At 46.7% G+C, this 22,298-nt stretch overlaps 3 protein-coding genes across 3 annotated transcripts; 1 reads left to right on the forward strand and 2 right to left on the reverse strand.

The window, feature by feature from the left end:
* Positions 1-4,665: 4,665 nt before the first annotated feature.
* On the reverse strand, positions 4,666-5,616 carry Leap2 (liver enriched antimicrobial peptide 2). The gene is made up of 3 exons (XM_051167618.1): positions 5,462-5,616; positions 5,162-5,298; positions 4,666-4,861 (listed from the first exon to the last, which is right to left on the reverse strand). The coding sequence occupies exons 1-3, from the start codon at positions 5,603-5,605 to the stop codon at positions 4,825-4,827; spliced, it is 318 nt and encodes a 105-aa protein (XP_051023575.1). The 5' UTR covers positions 5,606-5,616; the 3' UTR covers positions 4,666-4,824.
* Positions 5,617-12,063: 6,447 nt separating this feature from the next.
* LOC127208154 (cytochrome b-c1 complex subunit 8) lies at positions 12,064-13,627 on the reverse strand. Its single transcript, XM_051167536.1, has 2 exons — positions 13,334-13,627; positions 12,064-12,247 (listed from the first exon to the last, which is right to left on the reverse strand). Exons 1-2 carry the CDS (start codon positions 13,485-13,487, stop codon positions 12,153-12,155), a joined length of 249 nt encoding a protein of 82 aa, XP_051023493.1. The 5' UTR covers positions 13,488-13,627; the 3' UTR covers positions 12,064-12,152.
* Positions 13,628-16,282: 2,655 nt separating this feature from the next.
* Positions 16,283-20,295, forward strand: Gdf9 (growth differentiation factor 9). The gene is made up of 2 exons (XM_051167737.1): positions 16,283-16,679; positions 19,030-20,295. Exons 1-2 carry the CDS (start codon positions 16,283-16,285, stop codon positions 19,959-19,961), a joined length of 1,329 nt encoding a protein of 442 aa, XP_051023694.1. The 3' UTR covers positions 19,962-20,295.
* Positions 20,296-22,298: the final 2,003 nt, after the last annotated feature.

Here is a 22,298-nt window from a genome sequence, read left to right on the forward strand (position 1 = left end):
TCAGTGTCTTTAGCCATTTAAAGCTGATTTGACAAGTGGCTACAAACTCAGTCTGATACTCGTATTCACTGTATAGTTAGTAATAGAAATAGCAACTATCTTTAATACTCGGTTCTCTGCTCTTAAGACCACACTTCTTTGGCAGGAGGCAGCAGCGCACACCACTGGACTCGGGACAGGCACCCCACACAGGCAGTGATGGAGCTGTCTGTCACAGTAGCCCTTCTTGGGAGAGGCTGGGCTGTGGGAGCACTCCCTTCCTGCCATTTAGGACTACACAGCCTAGCCCATGCCTCATTCTGGCTGGAGAGCACCCAGCCCTTTCCTTGCTCAAAGACACCTTTTTCTGGGCAAGAAGCTATGAAGTCACTTTATTATCAACGAGTGCTTCAAATAAATTCACAGATGTAGCTGCTGAAGAGAGAAGATTGACCACTACTGATTTAATTCTCCCAATATAAAAGAAGTTCAGAATAATGTGCACGAATCCACACTTGCCTGCTTTTCTGGGAAACTTGTGCACTAGAGATTTATAGGCATCTGGGCTGCACTTTGAATGACACACTTGTGGCTTTAGAGTAGCTGGGGTTTTTTGTTTGTTTGTTTTAAATTGTTCTTCGTTTTCTTTTCAGCAAAGGTTTAATCAGCTAGATTAGACAGCATCGTTTGTATTTTAACAGCTGAAACTGGTACATTGTCATTTAATGAGTGAGCTTGCACTGTGTAGCCAGGGCCTACAAAGGTTCTTGTCAGGAGTCCAAGCACTGGCTGAGGCTGGTGCTCAGAGGAGTTTGTAATGCTACCAGTAATAGCTCCACTGGGTGATGCCTAGCTCAGTTGAGAAGGGGGATGCTGTGCACTCTTCAAGGTATGAGGGTATGCAACTTTGGATCTTAAAATTATGTACACATACACACTTTATATATATGTACGTATGTATGTATGAAAACATGGAATTAGTTCGTCAAAAATGTGTGTGTTTAGTATTTTAGCTTAGTGCAACTATTTCCACATTATTTATTAAATTGATCTAAGACACTTTGTTCTTGGCACCTTGAATATTAACATTCAAAGGTGCAATGTGTATTCCTTTAGATTGTTAAAGCTTAATTATTATGATTTGTAGTAAATTAACTTTTGAAATATATTTGAGCCCTTCTGTAGTGCAATAGGGCTCTCACAGGGTGGGAAAGATTTTAATTTTCCAAAAGCTAATTGAACAAAATGGCATCATTGTGTATTTGAGTTATAGGCGTGTATAGGTGTCTGGGTCCCAAGGACATCTATTGAGGAGGACATTTTAGGCTGGTGTAGTGGTATTTAGACTAAACCTAAGTGACTTGGAGAGCCAGAGCACCTTGTTCAAATCCAGACTCCTGTAAATCATTCCTCTAGGGTGTGGGACACAAATCCTGTCCATCTTCACATCTCAACTGGAGAGGCCGGCTGCTGCTTTTCCAGTAACATTGCACACCTAGTGTTGCTATGAGTGAAATAAGTAGAAAAAAAAAATGGATGGACATCTGCAAGAAGCACGGAAGAGGCCAGTTGTCACATTTGTGAATGTACCTTTCACATGCTTACCAGTGGAGACATTCGGCTTCAAGCCAGCAAGCATCCAGTCCTTAAGGTTAGAGAGGGCCAGGAGCACTGGTGCATACCCTGAGGCAAAGGTCATCCTTGTTAGGTAGAAATCCTGAGCTACTGAGACCCACTCTCCAAAAACTAAATACATTTAAAAGTTATTTGGTGAACCAGGTGTGGTGGTGCATGCTTTAATTCTAGTGCTTGGATTGTCAGTTTGAGACCAGCATGCACTACAGAGAGAGACCCTATTGAGAAAAGCAAAGTGGAGTACGAGGGTGCTGGTCTGCAGAATTTCTCTTTGCACGAGAGCTCCATGGTTTATTAAAAGGAGCTTGCTGTCTCCAGAGCAGGGATGGAAACAGAAGCTATACCTCTCGTGTAAATGAAATTTAGAACAAGGTGTTCAGGTAAAGTCTCAACTAGTCAGAGGTTTCAGCAGCTTAAATTGCTAATATTTTAAGAAGTTGACTTTCAGGAATGTCTGCATGCGTCTCTCTCCTTGCTGCCATTGCTCAGCTAAGCAGAAGTCATCATCCTTAAACACAGAGAAAGCTCTCAGAAGAGCATGGACAAACTCCTACCCCGAAATCCTAATAATACTTGGCTTGACCATGCTGCTCCTGTGTTAGGTTTATTCTCAGCTTTTAGCCACTGGGGTGTTATGCCTGTCCTGTACCTCTGGAAGACGTCAGTTTGGAAGTGCTGCCTTTCAGACCAGTGCCATGGCGTCCATATTGTTGAGCTTGTTGCTGACTCGGAGGTGTCCCCATTATGCTCACACCTGGCACATCACTGACATGAGCATTCGATAGTGGGGGAGGGGGGGCTCGCCAACAGCACTGGCTCAATTGGCAGGGCCTGTGAAGGCCCCACTTGAGGGCTAGTACCGGGTTGGTAAGCACAGTTAGGGAAATTTCTATCTAGCCTCTGTTTTGAATGATTTTGAGAAATTTTATATATGGAGGATGGAGATGCTTATATATTTATTGAAGATCTTTTTATTTGAAATTAAAATCATTTGGTAAATAATGGTTTGCTATTTGGGGAGGGTTTTGGAGGGGAAGTAACATGGTTGATAAAGTACAGGCCAGGTGACTCTTCAGAAAGGCACTGTTGCTGATAGGAGGGAGGCCTTTACCTTGTACATTATCCAATCTTTTTCTTATATTTCTTTTATCCAAAATATTTAGGCATCTGACACTTTCAACCAAAATTTCAATTCTATACTGTGATTTTTATTTGTTGCAATACATTAAATTTCAGAGGTACTTTGGGGCTCAAAAGCTAGGATTTCTAAGTCAGTATGTGCATTTCACATAATAAGCTGTTAATGGTGAGCAAAGTATTATATACTAACTAGATTTTCCACATCTGTATAGTATATTATATGTATTTTGTGGTATTGAGATTATAGAAAGTTTAGAGTGTCAAACATGCGTTTAATGTGTATTTTTAAACAAATTTATGGCAATTAAAATATTTGGAGACAAGGGTATCACATTTCAATTTGTAAAACTTTTTAACTCTACTGTGTCATTACGATGCTTTGTATAATGCCAAACCATAGCTGGAGAAACTAAGTTTAATAAATATCAGATAGCTTTTCTGTATAACATTTATATGTGCTGTGCTCTCACTTCTTCAGCTCCTCTTTTGATACTGCTGTTCTGTAAAGGTCCCACCAGCACAGGCTGCATTTTCTGATTACAGAAAAAGTTGTACTTGGGGCTGGAGAGATAGACTTAGTGGTTAATTGCACTGCCTGCTCTTCCAGAGGATCTGGGTTCAGTTCTCAGCACCCACATGGTGGCTCACAACTGTCTATGACTACAGTTCCAGGGTTTCTGACACTCTTCAAAGACATGAATCCTTGGTGCACACCTTTAATCGCAGCACTTGGGAGGCAGAGACAGGTGGATCGCTGTGAGTTCGAGGGTAGCCTGTTCTACATAGTGAGTCCAGGACAGCCAAGGCTATATGGGGAAACCCTGTATCAAAAAACAACCCCCCCCCAAAAGTCATTAATCCAAACAAAGCACCAATGCACATAAAGTAAATTTTAAAATTAAAAGAAAAAAATAGAGCTCAGAGCCATGGGTCCTTGTCCATGTATCTCAATTGTCCAGCACCAACAAATTTTCAATTCTTTTTTGATGTCCTTAAGGCATAGATGATTTTTTATTTTTACTATTTATTTATTAGGTTTTGGTTTTCTGAGACAGGGTCTCACTGTAGCCCTGGCTAACCTGGAACCCAGTATATAGACCTGGCTGGCCTTGAACCTACATAGATCTGCCTACTTTTGCCTCTGCCTCCCCCTCCACCCGCCTCCCTGGTACTGAGATTAAAGGTATATGGTATATGCAACTATCATGCCCAGCTTTTTTTTTTATGTGTATCAGTGCTCTATCTGCATGCCAGAAGAGGGCATCAGATTTCAGCATAGATGGTTGTGAGCCACCATGGGAACTGAACTCAGGACCTCTGGAAGAGCAGACAGTGCTCTTAACCACTGAGCCATCTCTCCAGCCTCTTACTGTTTTATTAAATCAGACTTTTTTTTTTCTTTTTTGAAGCAGTATTTCTCTGTGTAGCCCTGGCTGTCCTAGGCTTGCTTTGTAGACCAGGCTGGCCTCGAACTCGAGAGATCTGCCTGCCTCTGCCTCCTGAGTGTGGTGATTAAAGGCCTGGGCCACTACTACCTGGCTCAGACTTTTTGTTTGTTTTGGTCTGTTTTCTGTTCATAAAGTAAGACACACTTTTGCACATTCTCAGTTGGCACGTGCCAGCCTGAAGAGTCCTTTGCAAAGTAAAGAGCCACAACTGCTGATCTGCCGAGACCGGCCACTCTTGAGCTTATGCCTATATATGAGTCTTTGAAGAGTGGGTGCTTGCCATACCTCTCAGGTGGAGCAGCACTACTTGTTGGACAGTGAGTGCTGTTTCCTGTAACGTATTAAGTGACTCGGTTAAGTGTCAATTCCAGACTGCTAGAACTCAGATTTGAGACATTTAATAGTATTTGTAGAAAAATAAACTCTGACAAACTTAGTTATATCTATGTACAAATCAGCAACATTCTAATAAGAAATGGAAGCCAGTTTAAAGCAAGTACCTGTCTTTAAATATTAAAAACACAAGATTGCTTCACTTAAATGTCTACAGCCAAGATGTAGTTAACCAATATTCCGTAGAACAGAGCACTGTTGGAGGTGATCCTTCCATGTGGTATGAACATTACTCCTGGGCCACACTTAGGGAACAGCGTCTTTTTCTAGCAGGGGAAGAAACGGAGTAATTAAGATTGGTCTACACCTAAGGAGCCCCAGGTCACCTCTACTGTCTCCACTATTCCTTGTTTCATCTGCCCAGTGTTAGCAATCTGGATGGTTCTTGGGCTATCAAGGAACTCTCCTCCATGGGGCTTACAACTTCATATATTCCCCCCTGAAACACACACACACACACACACACACACACACACACACACACACACACACCTCAGATTTACCCTTGGGTCCCTCTGTTTTCTTAGGGCTCTCTGGTCCACCCTGCACCCAGGTTTGTCAAATACCTGCATAGTCTAGTGATACACTCTGAATCATCCCAGCATGATGCGCCAATGGGCCTGAGGGAAACCCCTCTCCAAAATGGGGTCATTCTCCGGGATCTTTTTGCTGAACTCAGCTCTGGTACTGGAGAGCCATTGACCTGCAGAGCAAAGGCATATTCACTTCAGGTGGGGAAGCACCGACCCTCTGCTGCACACCCTTATAGTAGAAGGGCCATTTCCAGGAGTTTGGACTGCATTTTTCAGGACTGGGTCTGACTTTGAATTCCACTGCCACTACTGTGTCCAACATTCCTCTCTTACCTGACCCAACAGCAGCAGGCAAGTCAGGAGCACTGCAAAGAGCTTGAGCTGTACCATCTTGGCAAAAGGACGGTGTTGGAGCCTGAGAGGCAGGGGACAGTTCTTCGTTCCTTTTATAGACTGACACCTCTCTGCCTTTCTCATGGTCGCCAGATGAGATAGGGGCAAAGTTTGTTTGTAATCACGATCGATTTTATAAGTTAATGTGTACCTAAGGGATGTACTCAAGGGCCACACTTCAGGCACATTGCACTCACTGATCTCTCATCTGGACTTTGATGGTGATGCTGGTCTGGACCCTTACACCCATCTTATCAGAAATCAGCATTGTCCAGCCTTCCCTCTGAAAGCCACGTGGATCTATGAAGGAGCCCAGGAACTTGGCCACGTTTCTAAAATAGCTCAGCAGGCTGGGAGTGTATTAGTGGGGGCATGTATGATGCCCTGGGTTCAATTCCCAGAACCAAGAATAAGTCCTAAAATAGCTCAGTGATTCTAATAAGGTCTTTAGAAGTAATGTTGACCTCTGAGCTTCTCTAGGCAAAAACCACTGACCTGTTGTGTACAGGCAATTGGATATGCCCTCCTGTTCCTTCTGTTGGGAGGATGCTTGAGCGGACAGTCTGCAGTGTCCCAGGTCCCCCCATTCACTAGGAGCTGCTGTCCTGCCAGTCTGCACTGCCGTCCAGTAAAGAACAAGCTGTCTCATTCCTTAGGCTTGTTTAAGAACATTTGAGGAGGTAGGAGGAACTCTTAAGTCGGTGTCATTACAGCTTGTATACTGACATCATCAAATGAATCATGGCCTTTATCCTCAGTAGTTAAGGCTTTGGCAGAGCACTCCCTTCCAGCAGCCTCAGAGCAGCAGATGTTAGACCAAGTCTGAAGCCCAAACATTGGTTTTAGTGGGTCCCTAGATTAACGGTTTACTGAATGTGAGTACTTATGGGTACTAGGTGACAAGACCTTTGGTTTTTGAGAACATCTCACCACACAGCCCAGGCTAGCCCAATTTCACAGTCCTGCCTTGGTCTTGGAAGTGGTCCACCCCACTTGGCCATGGAGATTTTTAATAAGTTTAAGAGGAGAAGCTAAATTTGAAATCAGGACATGCATAGGAACTTAGATCCCCTTATGACGATAAGAAATGCAAAAATAAATAAATAAAGTTGCAAATATTCTCTCTCACCAATAACAACCCTTCCCAAGGCTCTTCTCATTGTCACGATTGGACATTTGGACAAGAGCCTGGTTTTGTTTCTTTGTCCCAGGAAAAAATGCCCGGTGACAAAGGTAGTAGTGTAGTCGCCAGTCAAGCAAAGCTAATGTCACTTCTTGCCAAAGGAAAAGTGTGATGGATTTTAGAGCTGGGGGGGGGGCGGGGATTTAAACTCCAAAGATCTGTCTGCCTTGGGGGATTTAAACTCCAAAGATCTGTTTGCCTTGGTTCCAGTCCTCTGTGGAAAATGGAACTCTGATGAAGATTACCACGGCATAAGAGTCACTGAGTAAAGCCAGGCTCTGGTGGCACACGACTTTAATCCCAGCACTTGGGAGGCAAAGGCAGGTGGATGTCCAGGTTCAACACCAGCTTGTTCTACATAGTGAGTTCTGGGACAGTCAGAGTTACACAGAAAAACCCTGTCTCAAAAAACAAAAACAAAACAAAAAAGTCACTGAGTAAAAGACCCACCTACCAAACACAGCCAGCGAATCTTACTAGTTCGGGACCAGACAACACCTCACCCTCCCTCTCCATAAATGACCCCAAGGGGAAGCCTCAATGGGAACTTTTGTTGGGGAGAGGCTATGCCGTGACCCAGTGAACATTGAGTAAGAACACAGGAGTGATTAGATAAGCAAGCCTGAACAACGTGATGTCCTAGAAGAACCAGTCAGGGCTGTGGGCTCAGGGCCAGTCCTTCGCCAGCGCTCAGACATGCAACTCATCCAAAAGATGGATTTTTCTCCCATCCTTCCATTTCTGCCTTCCTTGGCCCTGAGCAAAACAAACTGTTGTGTAGTTTCTAAAGTTCATCATAGCCCAGTAAAGGGAAAGAACCTGACGCCCATGCCCTGTGCACAGGAGAAAAAATCATTTATCCTCATGGTGCAATACTGTTCAAGAGCCCCAGGTTCAAGCCATCTGCAGGCCAGTCCTCCTCCCCAAGGATTGAGGGGTCATAGGGGCAGGTTATCAACACCTCAACATAGCCTGTAGTTGTATTTAAAGGAAATGTGGAAGCTGGGGATGTAGCCCAGTGGTCAGGTGTTTGCCTAGCATGTGCAAAGCTTAGGATTCAATCCTTAGCTAAAGGAAAAAAAAAAAAGTCATGAAGCACCCCTCAAACTTTAGCATCTAAGCCCTCAGCAGAAGTGACACCAATTACTCGCAGCCATTGTATACCTTTGCTGTGAAGAGCCACACTATACCTGAAGGTTAAACACTGCAGCCATTCTCTCTCATCAAGTATGTTGCTAAGCGAATGAAGAGCTACAGCCTCCTTCCTCATAGGCCTCAGCTGCCCTAGTTTCAGCCGTAGGACAAGAACTCTTGACTGGGAGGCAGAAGCTGAGGGCTGCTAAGTACCCTGAGCATCTGACCCCAGGCCCCCTTCCCTTCTTCAGCTTTACTCTCTGCTCTCACAGTGACATAGAGGGGAGTAGGCCTCAAGCTTTGTGGGCACATTTTTTTGGGATTCAAGTAATTTACAAGAAGAGAGAGACAAGCAGGTTTGCTAGCGAGAGCTTGCTCACTCCAGGTACAACCCCAGGGAGCGGTTAGAGAAAAGTGCTGGGATGAAACAGGAGAAAGGGTAGAGACCCCGTGATTGGTGTCTGAATGTCTTCCAGGTGGAGAGGGGATCATTAAGGCTTGGCAGTAATGGGACACGTTTGTGTTGTCCCTGTGCAAGAGGTGCCTAATAAAAGGTGGGAGACTTTGAAATGGAAAAACGTTTCCAGGTAAAATTTCAACAAAGGGTCAAAGTGTATTTGCTTTTTGGCTGGAACTGGCAGGTGTCTGGGCCTGTACTGTGTAGGCCTATGTACTGACTACAATACTGGCAGAATGAAGAGAGTTCCCTTTCCCAGACTACAGCCCATAAGAGCCATGTGCGGGCAGGAGCATGGGCCTCTCCAAAGAGTTAAGTGGAGCAAACGGTTGCATCACAGCAGACAAAAGAGCCAGCTGTATCTTAGGGCTGGAAGCTGTGGGTATCTGAGACATGGGACCACAGTAGTTGTCTTTCCTTCCTTAAAATGCTTGACTCGAGGAGGTAGGGAAATGGCTCAGGTGGTAAAGCACCTGCCACCCAAACGTCAGAACACCAGCACCCAAGTAACAAGCCAGGAGAGGCAGTGTGTCTGCAATCCTAGTGCTGGGAGGTAGAGTCCCTAGGGCTCCCTGACCAGCTCAGCTAGCTTGAACCTGAGGCTCAGTGCCTTGTCTCAAAACAACAACAAAACAAACAAAAGCACAGTAGAGAGTGATAGAAGATGCCTGATGTCAACCTCTTGCCTATATACACAGTGTATGTGTGTGTGTGTGTGTGTATGTGCACGCGTGCACACCCGAGTGCGCATGTGTATGAGTGAGTGAATAGGGGGAGAGGTTGATTCACATTGTCCTTTGTGGATCTCTATAAACAGAACAAGTCCCTATGCCTGGAAAGATGGCTCATCAGTTAAGATTACTGGTTCTTCTTCCTGAGGACCCAGGTTCGACTCCCAGCACACATATGGCAGCTCACAGCTGTCTGTAGCTCCAGTTCCAGGAAATCTGACACCCTCATACAGACATGCATGTAGGCAAAACACCAATGCACATAAAATTATAAAGTTAAAAAAAAAGTAGCATAAAAAAGAACAAGTCCCTAAAGTAGCTCCAGGTCCTCCATCACATAGAGCCACTGTCTGGGCACCCGTCAGCTGAGACCTCAGCCCCCAAGCTCAAAGGGAAAAAACTCTGTGAGGAGCAGGCTGAAATAGTTTTTAACAAGTTCAGCCATGAATAGAACCCTCTGACCAGCAGAGTCACAATGGGTCAGAGACTGGCTCTGCAGTAAAAGCGCTCCCCATCCAAGTGCAGTCCCTGGAATTCAGAAAAATGTGGCATATGTACTCCCACAATAATATAGTTTTTGTTTTTTTGAGACAGGGTTTCTCTGTGTAGCTTTGGCTGTCCTGGACTCGCTTTGTAGACCAGGCTGGCCCGGAACTCACAGCAATCCACCTGCCTCTGTCTCTCAAGTGCTGGGATTGATTAAAGGCATGCACCACCACACCGGGCCCCAGTAAGATAGATTTTTAAAAGGTCAGACCAAGAAGCTCCTCTCCTGCTGTGGACCAAGAAAACTTAAGTTGATCTTCTGAGGAGCTGGTGTGTCCAAAGTCAAGATGGACATAGCTGTACCTCTACCTTTTTAAGGCCTGCAGCTTATTTCAGATTATTATTTTTATTTATGTACGTGAGTGCTGTATCTGCAACGTACACCTGCATAAGAGGGCACTAGATCTCTTTATAGATGACTGCGAACCACCATGTGGTTGCAGGAAATTGACTCAGGACCTCTGGAAGAGCAGACAGTGCCATCTCTCCCTCCCCTTAGTTCAGAATATTTATTATATATTCAGTGTTCTGCTGGCATGTGTGCCTGCACACCAGATCTCATTACAGATAGTCGGGAGCCACCATGTGGTTGCTGGGAATCTCACCACCTCCTGAAGAGCAGTGCTCTTAACCTCTGAACCATCTTGGCAGCCCTTTAATTCAGATTTTTTTTTTTTTTTTAAATTTTCAAGACAGGGTTTCTCTGTGTAGCCTTGGCTGTCCTGAACTTTGTTTTTGTTTGTTTGTTTTATTTTTTCAAGACAGGGTTTCTCTGTGTAGCCTTGGCTGTCCTGGACTAACTTTGTAGATCAGGCCGGCCTTGAACTCACAGCCATCCACCTGCCTCTGCCTCCTGAGTGCTGGGATTAAAGGCATCTACCACTACCACACGGCTAGTTCTGATTCTTTTTTTTTTTTTTTTTTTTTGGTTTTTCGAGACAAGGTTTCTCTGTATAACAGCTCTGGCTCTCCTGGAATGCGCTCTGTAGTCCAGACTGGCCTCGAACTCTCGGAGATCCACCTGCCTCTGCCTCCCAAGTGCTGGGATTAAAGGCATGCACCACCACCACATGGCCTAGTTCAGATTCAGTTTGGTTGGAGTCTATGACCCATGCATTTAAGACCCAGGAATCTGGACAGAGTCAAACAGGAACACTAGACTGGGTATGGTGTACAGCCCTGGGAACTTCCTGGCGTTGCTCGTTTAACCATCTCTACCACAGCCAACCCAAGCGCTTTCGGGTTGCTATGTTTTATAGGTAAGAAGCTAAAGGCTCCAGAAGTGACAGTTGAAGGCAACGGTTCTCAACCTATGGGTTGCGGCCGCACCTTGATCTTTTCACAAGGGTTGTCTAAGATCATCAGAAAACAGGTATTTACATTTCGACTCCGAAAGTAGCAAAATTAGTTGTGAAGTAGCAATGAAAAAAAATTTTACGCTGGGGAGGTGGTCACAACATGAGGAAGGTTGAAGGCATGGGTGTAAGGCCACAGCAGGTACACTCATCTCCCACGTCCTGCCTCACAGTCTAAGCAACTTACAGATGTCCTATTGTTGGAAGTCATTTCTTCTCTCCTGAGATCGTTTGGCACTAGCTGGCAATCACCAGGCCAAAGTCTGAGAGTCAAGACAGGCTGCAACATGTGCCCTTAGCTGATCGACGGGCCAGAAGCTCAGGACTGCCAGCCATACCCACCCAATCGTCTCCAGGTGGAGAGGAAATAGGGGCATCCAAAAAGGATAGTCTTTTTAGCCTTTGTGGTCCACATATGATTAAAAGCCACTGTTGGGTTGGCTCTGTGACATAAAGCCAACCATGGTTCCCTCACTGACCCCTGCTTGTTAACAGTCAAGGGACTGCCTCCTGCTCTCCCTTCCTCAGGCTAAGGCAGGCAGCAGAGCTGGGAACTTGCCTCTACCAACTCACTGTCATGTGATTCTGGGCAAAGTACTTAAAACTGCGATTCCTCATCTGCAAAGGGATCATAATGCTTCCTTCAAAGACTGCCGTGAGTTCAAAGTTCATTTACGTGTCTAGAAAGAACACATGACATCCTAATTACAGTGTCACCACTAGACTTCCAACAGGAGCAGAAAGTTAAGGACCACACTTCAAAATTGGGTGCGGTGGTACACTCTGGGAGGCAGAGGCAGGTGGATCTCTGAGTTCAAGGTCAGCCTGGTCAACAAAGTGAGTCCAGGACAGCCAAGGCTACACAGAGAAACCCTGCCTGGAAAAAACAAACCAACTCAAACCAAAAAGATCTTGCACCTACACCCCAAGCCCCACTCAGGACTTGTGTGGAGAAAGGGATCACCAGGAACCTGAATATTACCAGTCACTCGAAGGCCTCTGCTTGTACTACAAAACAGGCCAGGCATGGTGGTGAACACCAGGGCTTCAGAGGCGGGCAGCTTTCTTAGGAGATCCAGGCCAGTCAGGGGTACACAGTGAGACAAACAAAGTCGCAAAAGGAAAACCCATAAGTAGTTTATTATCTGCAGGGCATTGGTGCAGGCTCCTCTCCCAGAGAGCAGTCTTTCAAAGGCAGGAGACCCGTCATCCAGATGCCTGCTGCTCACTTGTCGCTTGCATACATGGCTGGATTCTTCCTCTTGGACTGCTCAAACTCCTGGTTCCCCCACGTGTAGATCAGATAGAACATAACAAATGCTGTAAGAATCAGGAAAGTAAGCGCTGAGTTCCCAGGACACAACCTCTGGGCTTCTTTCTCTTTCAATTTTGCTTTGTTACTTTGTGGGGGAGTGTTTTCTATGCATGTATGGCCGTGCACCACACACATGCAGTACCCTGGAGACCAAAAAAGATGCCGTATCCCCTGGAACTGGAGTGATGGATGGTTGTGAGGCACCATATGGGTTCTGGGAATCAAACCTGGGTCTTCTGCATTAACAAGTACACACACCATCTCTCCAGCCCCCAGGTCCTTTAAAACAGATATATGTATGAGCCCAATATATAGACTAGACGGCCTCAAACAACAGATCCCCCGTGTCACGCACCACTGTCCTGCTACCAGTCCTCATGTCTGACTTTCAACCAACTCTGCCTGTCCTTCTACTGTCCCAAGCTTTCAACTTTTTTGTCTGGTTTTGAAGACGGAGTGTCTCTGTGTAGCCCGGCTGTCGTTGGCCTCCTAGATCTGCCTGCCTCTGCCTTCTGAAAGCTGGAATCAAAGGCGTGCGTGTCCAGCCTTTGCTTTTCCTGTCATAAGTGCTTTGCCTGTAGTTATGTATGTTTGTGCAGCACACGAACCCCCGCCCCCCATGACTGAGAGAATTGTCATATTCCTTAGGGCTGGGGTTACAGATGGTTGTAAACCACCATTTGGGTGCTAGGAACGGGACCAAGATCCTCTGAATGAGCAACAAATGCTTTTAACTGCTGAGCCGTCCCCGGGCCTATGTTTCTGTTCTTTTGAGACAGGCTCTCATTATATGGTCCTTGCTGGGATCGGGCCTCAACCTCTCTAATAATTCAACTGTATCTGCCATCGGTTCTTGGCACAGTCACAATGCCAGGACACCGTCAGCACAATCGGCCGCATATCTAACCCAAGACATTGCATCAGCATTTCATCAATGATAATGGACTGCGATGACCTCAGAGGGAGACGTTGGAGTCAACCAAGTGACCTTAGGCCAGTCATTTCGATTTGATAAGAACTCCACGTCTGTCGAGGATGTTGGAAGGAAAGGTGCGCGGCCCTCCCCCCGCCCCCGCCCGCCCCGCACTCACGCGGCGCCACGCGCAGGATGCGCTCGCGAGTGCGGCGCAGCACATTGGGGATGCCTTTGCTTAAGAAGTTCGGGAAGGCGCGCTGCTCAAAGGGCGACAGGCTGTAGGAGATCACGTGTCGCATCCGCGTCAGGTTCCCAAACTCGCGACCCATGGTGGCTCCGGCCCTGAGGACGGAGGATAGGCGTGTGGCTCAGTTATCACAGGGGGCTCCCAACGCCCCACACCAGCCCTCAATAACGGGTCACCTCTAACTTCACGGCGCTGAGCCCGGCTTCCGCACGTCACTTCCGGGAGGAGCGGAAACTCATCCTGCAGATCATGAAGTCATTTCCGGGAACTACCATTTTCCTTCTATCTCTAGGGGGAGACGCAAAGAGAAATAGCTGCTGACCTGGGTGGGCGTGGCCTGGCTTTCCGGGCGAGCCGGAGTGGGCAGGAGCTAGGGAGCAGGGGCGGGGCTTCCAGGTGTCTGGGCCTAGAGGGAAACAGGGCTGGGCCTATATGCTAATGAGCTTGGCTTAATACAATGGGAGGGGCTTAAGAGCACGTAGGCGGTCCTTTCTGCTCCCGGCCGGGCCTTTCTCTAGGTACCGGAGGAGGAAGCTACCTTAAAGCAGAAAAAAAGGGACTTGTTCTCTTGGCTGTCCCTTAGCTTCTGCCAGATGTATGTGCTCCCCGTAAGCAAAAAGGGCCTCGCCTGTTGTCAGACCCTCACTAGCCACAGTACAAAATTAGGGTCACGGATTCAGGGCTTACGGGAAACGCTAGCAAGCCACAGGAAGGCTGTAGACTTACCCAAGGTGTGACACAAACGTTTCTCCCAGTTCAGTCACAAGTCGTCAGCTCTCCATCTGGCAGTTATTGGACGCGAATAGTAGTGGTGGGAGCTGGGGAGGAAGCGCTCGGTTCGGGCTTAGTGTGTTAGGAGCTGTTGTGTTTCCCTAAATGCTCTCTTTTGATATTCTCCTGTGGGACTCGCCCACCTGTCAGCTTTTCTCAGTGCCTGTAAATGGGATGGCTGGCTGTATATAATCTGGCAATCAAACTAGGACGGCTTCGCAGACAGAGAGCTTCAACTTTGCAAGGGTTTTGCAAGTTTTAACAATCTGGTGCTGTGCAAACTGATTTTGTATCTTCTGTTATGTTGACTTGCTCCCAAGAGACTGTCTCTTTCTGAGGGGCTCTAGGTAAGCCCCTTCTTTCATGCTGCGCTTCCTCCCGGATTACCTCGCCTGGTCTCAGCTCCAAGGCAGGAACACAAATACTTAAGTCAAGGACTAAAATACTACCGTGATTTTTGCCATCTGGGTGGTTGGTTAAACAATAAATAGCACTTGCAGATATCTCAAAACTGACCAAAGTATGGCATCAGACCAAAAACAAGGACATCAAAATACTGTACTTTTCATTCCACTTTAAAATATGTATTTTTGTATGCAAGGGGTAGGGGCACATGTGGGTGTCTGTCAGAAGACAGCCCGTAGGAGTCTCTTTTGCCCTCCTACAGTTCAGGTCCTTAGGACTGATTTTTGGTCATTAGGCTTGGTGGCAGGTGCTATCTTGCCACTCCAGATAGATATTGTGGCATTTAAAAAATATTTTGTTTGGGGGTTGGAGAGATGGCTCAGTGGTTAAGAGCACTGCCTGCTCTTCCAAAGGACCCAGGTTCAATTCCCAGCACCCACATGGCAGCTCACAACTGTCTGTAACTCCAAGATCTGACACCCTCACATCAACACAGATAAGTTAAAAATTAAATAAAATATTTAAAAAAAATATTTTGTTTATTTTCATTCTCTAATGGGTGTTTTGCATTCCAAAGGATGCCAGAGAAAGGTTTTGGATCTCCTGGAAGTGGAGTTACAGATGGTCATGAGCCACACAGTTTGCTCTGGGAAGAGTAACCAGAGCTGAGCCATCCTGGAGCCTTTAACTTCCAACACAGGATATTGTATTTTTTAATTGGTCAAGGTTAAAGGTGGTGCCCTGTTTTTATTCTGAGACAAGGCCGCTGCATTATGTAGCTCCAGACGTCCTAGAACTTGCTACGTAGACAGGCTGGCCTCCCACCTGCTGGGATTAAAGTCATGTGCCACCACACCTGGCTCCCGAGGTCCTCTTTATTTTATTTTTATTTATTCTTTATTATGTATACTGTGTTCTACCTGATAACTCCTGCAGGCCAGAAGAGGATACCAGATCTCATTATGGATGGTTGTGAGCCATCATGTGGTTACTGGGATTTGAACTCAGGACCTTTGGAAGAGCAGCCAGCGTTCTTAACCTCCGAGCCATCTCCCCAGCCCCCGATGTCCTCTTTTTAAAACACATTGCAAGTAGCTGTTCTCTTGTGTCAACTTTACATCCCCATTCTAAACCAGCTGGACAGGCTAAGCAGCCTAACATCACACTGGAATTTCTGTGCCCATTGTGACTTTCTGCCTCTCCAAGTCACTATGCAGCGAGCAATCAGTTACTCCAAGCACCTGGAATTGGGAGCTGTGGAGAGAGATGGTGACTCAAAAGAAAACAAAAACACCCAAATCGAATATTTTTGCAGTTACATCTCCAGCCCTAAGAGTTTTGCTTTACAATTCCTCGGTTTTTTCTTGGATTTTCAGCTATGTAAATGGTCCATTAGAGTAATGATACTTTGTGGGGTTGAAGCGAATGTCAGGAGAAACGGGGAAAGAAAGCTACAGGAGTAGATAAATTTGTAGCTAATGAGAACAAATTGGATTAAAAAAAAAAAACAAAAACCATGCTGGCAGCTGACTGCTGTAGAGCTGATAAAAAATTACTTACAGCTAGGCATCCTTGAGGTCTAATTACGGACCTGGAGCTAGCCTTCCACACCTAGAATTTATTTAAGGACCATGCCAGGGCCTCCCCAGTCGTTAGAACAGCGGTGTGGGGAGATGTGTTTCTTCTCAGTTCTCTTAAGCCATGGCACTTCCCAGCAACTTCCTGTTGGGGATTTGCTGCCTGGCCTGGCTGTATTTTCTTCCTAGCCTCAGCTCTCGGGCACCTAAAGGAGAGTCCCAGGCTGCAGCTAGTACAAATTTGGAGTCTGAGGCCTACCCCTGGTCCTTGCTGCTGCCTACAGATGGGACCGACAGGTCAGGCCTCCTGCCTCCTCTCTTTAAGGTCCTATCTGACAGGCGAGGTGAGGCCCCTAAGCTGCAGCCTGACTCCAGAGCGCTGTACTACATGAAAAAGCTCTACAAGACATATGCTACCAAGGAAGGGGTTCCCAAACCCAGCAGGAGTCACCTCTACAACACTGTTCGGCTCTTCAGCCCCTGTGCCCAGCAGGAGCAGGCGACCAGCAACCAGACACCAGGTGGGTTAGTGCAGATTGCTCAGCTAGGCGGAGGGAAGAGCTGGGACTGGCAGTGTTTCTGTTCCTAAATGGAGCCAGGGTTTGATTTGAGTTTGCTGGTTTGTTTTGAGGCAAGACACAGTCACACAGGCTATCCTCAAACTCTGTGTCCTCCTGCCTCAGCCCCTTGAGAACCGGGGTCGTACAGGTTTACACCATTATGTGAATTTTGTCTTGCATGATTCTCAGTATCCAGCTGCGACAAACTCAGCACTCTTCTTTTTTCAAGTTTCTTAATTCTTTTTTGGTGTGGTGGTGCAAAGGATCAGGTGGCGAGGGCTCACACACGCTAGCTAAGTCCTCTGCGACCACATTCCTGGCCAGTAGCATTGGTTTCACTGTCTAATTTTTTCCTAAACCTACATTAGTTAAGCAACTCATAGGATAGATTTTTTTTTTTAAATCTCATATGAGTTTTCTTTCTTTCTTTTGTTTTTTCTTTTGCCTCCGTCTCAATCAGTAGTCCAGACTGGCCTCAAACTCGCCGTGACTCTCCTGCCTCAGTGCTGGGGTTCCAAGCATGCAGGAGCACACCAGCTCTCAACATATTAAGCCTAACAAAGACTAACATCTCGAAAGGCCAAAGAAAGGTCTGGAGATGTGGCTATCACCTCTTTCTATTCCACCAAGCTGTTGCCTAGCATTGTGCCTAAAACGCTCCCTTTGAGCCAGCGGTGGGTGTGATAAATGGGGACATTTCCTCTTGTTTATTTTCCTGCAAGAGGAAAGTTTCAGTCTCCATCTGGCACAGTACACAGTTTTGTTTTATTTAAAAAAAAAAAATGTATGGCTGAGAGATGGTACCGTTTATGTTCAGTATGCCAGAAGAAGCCTGGAGTTTGACCTTCAGTACCAACAAAACAAAGCTCAAGTGGGGCGTGGTGACACATGACTTTAGTTCCAAACTTCCAAATGTTAGTCAACAATGGGAACAGTTTGGTAAGAAAAAGAGGCGTGCTTTAAAAATAGCCGTGTCTTCGCCTGGAGAGATGGCTCAGCCATTAAAGGCTAGGCTCACAACCAAAAATATAAAAATAGCCATGTCTCACAAGTTGTCTTTGGACCTCCATATGTGCTCCTCTGAGAGCGTGTGCCCAATGACTCCCCTCTCCCCCAATACACACACACTTGGATACACACACACTTGGACACACACACACATACACACCCCTCTGCCACCAGCTCCTGGCGTAAAGAACACCATCACATCTGTACAGAGCACTTGTGGCTGTTTTAAGCTACCCTCTCTCCCTCCCCACCAGCCCAGTTTACTACAGGAGCCTTATAGCCACCATTTGTTTCCAATCTCAAAGGGTAAGATTAACGTGGCAGTCAGATGTTCTTAATTGACTTGCTTCGTCTGGGCCTAGAATGTCTTCTAGGCCTAGCGAGCACGGCCTTCCAGGGTCTCCTGGCTGTGTCTGTGGGGATGCCGCCACCGCCGCCGCCATAGGGAGAGCTGTCTGTGTTTGGAACAAGCTGTTGGGTCTGGAACTGGAGAGTGTAATATTGTCTCTTGTTTCACTTCTCCAGCAAAGCTGTTCTCACTTTTTTGGAGATAAAATTTATTTGCATGTGTGAACTGGAGGTGGAGGTCAGAGAAAAGGTTTCGGAAGTCAGCTCTCTTCTTGCACCGTGTAGATCCTGGCGTTTGTCCTTCCTGAGTGCTACCCACCAGCTCACATTCGCGTATAGCCCAGGCTGGCCTCGAACTCAGTCCATAGCCAAAGGGGCCACTGAACTCCGGGTCCTCTTTCCTCTACCTTCCTAGGCTTGAGCCGCCCCATGTGGGGTTGCAGGGGCAGGGGGATGAGTTTTGAAAGAGAGTCGGTCTCATTTAACCAATTCATGACCTCAAACTTTCTGTGTAGCCAAAGATGGCCTCTACCTCCCAAGTGCTGGGATTATAGGCTTGAGCTACCAGTGTGTGTGTGTGTGTGTGTGTGTGTGTGTGTGTGTGTGTGTGCGTGTGCGTGCGCGCGCTTGTGCGCGCGCGTGCCTCACTACATAGTTGAGGCTGGTGGCAATCCTCCTGCCTTAGCCCTCCAAAGTGATGGTATTACAAAACAAACAACAACAAACTAGACCTCCCTACCCAACTCAAGGCGAGAACCAGGCTCTTGTGCCCTGCCACTGAGTCACATCCCAGGCCCTCTATATTTTCTTTATTAGCTCTTGTCTTCCCTTTGTTTTGGGGCTTAAGAAAGCAGGGAAGGGAAGCTGCTGATGGTCAAATACTGATTCCTCCATCTCACTTCCTGCTCCCTCCAGTTAGTCTGCACCACTACTTACTGGTGGCTTCTCTTCCCAGGCCCCCTGCCCATGGTGGACCTGCTATTTAACCTGGATCGAGTGACTGCCATGGAACACTTACTCAAATCAGTCTTGTTGTACACTCTGAACAACTCAGCTGCTCCCTCCGCCACTGTGACCTGCGTGTGGGACCTTGTGGTAAAGGAGCCCATGTCTTCTGGCAAAGCTCCCCCGAGAGTGCCGTACTCATTTACCTTGAAGAAACACAGATGGATTGAGATGGACGTGACCCCCCTCCTTCAGCCCTTGGTGGCCTCCAGTGAGAGGAGCATTCACATGTCTGTCAATTTTACATGCACAAAAGACCAGGCCTCAGAGGACGGTGTGTTTAACATGCCTCTGTCAGTGCCCCCCTCACTCATCTTATACCTCAATGACACCAGTGCTCAGGCCTATCACTCCTGGCATTCCCTTCACTCCACCTGGAGGCCGTCACAGCGTGCTGGCCAGGACAGTGTGGCTGCCCATCCTGTAAAAGAGGAGGCTGCTGAGGTGGAAAGATCTGCCCGGCACCGCCGAGGAGGGCAGAACGCCATCAGCTCGAAGGCCAAGAAGCCAGTTCTTACAGCACCCTTCAATCTCAGCGACTACTTCAAACAGTTTCTTTTTCCCCAAAATGAGTGTGAACTCCATGACTTCAGACTGAGTTTTAGTCAGCTGCAATGGGACAACTGGATCGTGGCCCCGCACAGATACAACCCTAGGTACTGTAAAGGGGACTGTCCCCGGGCGGTCAGGCATCGGTATGGCTCTCCTGTGCACACCATGGTCCAGAATGTCATTTATGAGAAGCTGGACCCGTCGGTGCCAAGGCCCTCGTGTGTGCCAGGCAAATACAGCCCCTTGAGCGTGTTGACCATCGAACCGGATGGCTCCATTGCTTACAAAGAATACGAAGACATGATAGCTACTAGGTGCACCTGTCGTTAGCCTGGGGCCCTCTGCACCAGCGCCTTGAGCCTGGCCGCCAGAGCAATCATGTCTGGGCAGAGAGCTCCACGTAACCAATCTCTCCATGTCGCTCAGCGCACATTGTGTGAGGGGGAGTGTGTGTGGTTGAGCATGTTGTGTGTAGTATCTGTGGGTATTAAAGGACACACAATGGTCGTTGCCACAACCCAAGTGAAATGGTAGCTCGTAGGGAGATCTTCCTTTTTTTTCTTCTCACGAGTGTTGTTTTTGATGGACAAATGTATTAGCCTCATCTTGAGTGGAAATGTGGCTTCAAACACTTCAGAGTGCTGTGGTTTTATGTAACAGAATAAATTCCTGTTGTTGGCATAAATTGCGTGTGTTCTAGTACCACTTTTAATACGATGGTTTGAAGACAGGAGGCATGCTGATAGTCAGCCCGGTAAACTTGGCTGCTGCATCCTGTGAAGACAGAATCAATAATGGGCCTACAGTTAGGATGGATGGGCAGTGCTCCCTAGCTGTGACTTGGATGACCACAATTCTGCCCACAGCTAGTTTATGGCAATCAATTGAGTCATATTAAAACACACACACACACACACACACACACACACACACACACACACACACACACACACATATCACGTGTCCCATTCATTGAAGGGAAATTGGCTTTCTGGTTTTTCCATGAAAACCTATGTTTGAATATTTTTATTTGTTTGTTTGTTTGTTTGAGACAGGGTTTCTCTGTGTAGCCATGACTGTCTTAGAGAACTCTTTCTATAGACCAGGCTGGGCTCAGTCTCACAGAGATCTGCCTGTCTCTGCCTCCCAAGTGTGTGCCACCACTGCTTGGCTTTTTATTTTGTTTTGTTGTTTGTTTGTTTTGTTTTTCAAGACAGGGCTTCTCTGTGTACCCTTGGCTATTCTGGAGCTGGCCTTGAACTCCGAGATCCGCCTGCCTCTGCCTCCCAAGTGCTGGGATTAAAGGCGTGCGCCACCACTATCAGGCTTGTTGGTTAAATTTTGTAACAGGGTCTCGCAATGTAGCTCTGACTGTCTGAAACTCACTCTGTAGACCAGGCTGGCCTCAAACTCATAGAAATCTGCCTGCCCCTGCCCCCACCTCCCAAGTACTGAGATCAAAGTGCACTACCACACCTGGCTTCAGTGTTCAATTTTTATTATGTTTATTACTGTTTTGGTTGCGTGCATGTCTGGATGAAGGTATCAGATCCCCTGGACCTGGAGTTATACTTGTGAGCTGCCATAGGGGTGCTGGGAACTGAACCCCAGTCCTCTGGAAGAGCAGCCAGTGCTCTTAACCCTTGAGCCCTCTCTCCAGCCCCCAATGTTCATTTTTAAAAATACTTTTTTTTTCTTTCACAATTTCATACATAGGTACAATGTATACTTTTATTGTATTGCCATAAGCTTTGGTTTTACTTTGGATAGGGTTTTTTTCTTGTTGTTGCTTTTGTTGTTGTTGTTTGATTGATTGAGACAGGGTCTTGTGTAGTTCAGGCTAGCCTTAAACTCACTATGTAACCCCAGGTTACCCTAAACTCCTTATCCTGCTGATCCTCTCACCAGGCCTGCATTGGAGATTTTAGACCTGTTTTCATCCATATACTTTTAAAACTTCTAGCTTGATAGAAGAGAGCCAAGTTATTATTTCTGTTGCTTATTTTTGTCTTGGATGGTTTGCTTTTTGCCAATTTCCCCCAGTCCGTGCTGAGACTTTTCTTCAGGTGGGCTCAGTATTGCTCCTACTGAGGGAAGCTGGTGGTGGCTAGTCTTATTTGGACCCTGGGGCTTTTGTGGGGTTTTCATTATGAAAGAGACAATATTTATTTATTTATGTATCTGAGTGCTTTGCCTGCATGTATGTGCACTACATGCATGCCTGGTGCCTGTGGAGATAGGAGGTGTTGAATCTCCTGGAACTAGATTTACTTGGTTGTGAGCCACCATGTGAAACCTGGGAACCTCAGCAAGAAAAAATGATCTCAACCTCTGAGCCATCTCTCCAGCCCCAAGCACTTTCTTACTTTCTTTCCTTCTTTTTTTTCTTTTAACTATTTTTATTTTATGTGTGTGTGTGGGTATTTTGTATGTCTGTGCACCATTTGTGTGCCTGGTGCCCACAGAGGACAATGGACTCCCTCAGATTGGGGTCACAGAAGATTGTGATTCACCATGTGGGTGCTGGAAATCGAACCCAAGCCCTTCGGAAGAGCAGACAGTGCCCTTAGCAACCGAGCCATTGTTTCAGCCCCATTTTTTTGCTGCAGTGAATAATACAAGTGAAGTCTCTGTTTCGTGTCTCCTGAGTACACCCCTAGCAGAACT

The sequence above is a fragment of the Acomys russatus genome, chromosome 25 (genome assembly GCF_903995435.1).
Source record: "Acomys russatus chromosome 25, mAcoRus1.1, whole genome shotgun sequence".
NCBI classification, from domain to species: Eukaryota; Metazoa; Chordata; class Mammalia; order Rodentia; family Muridae; genus Acomys; species Acomys russatus.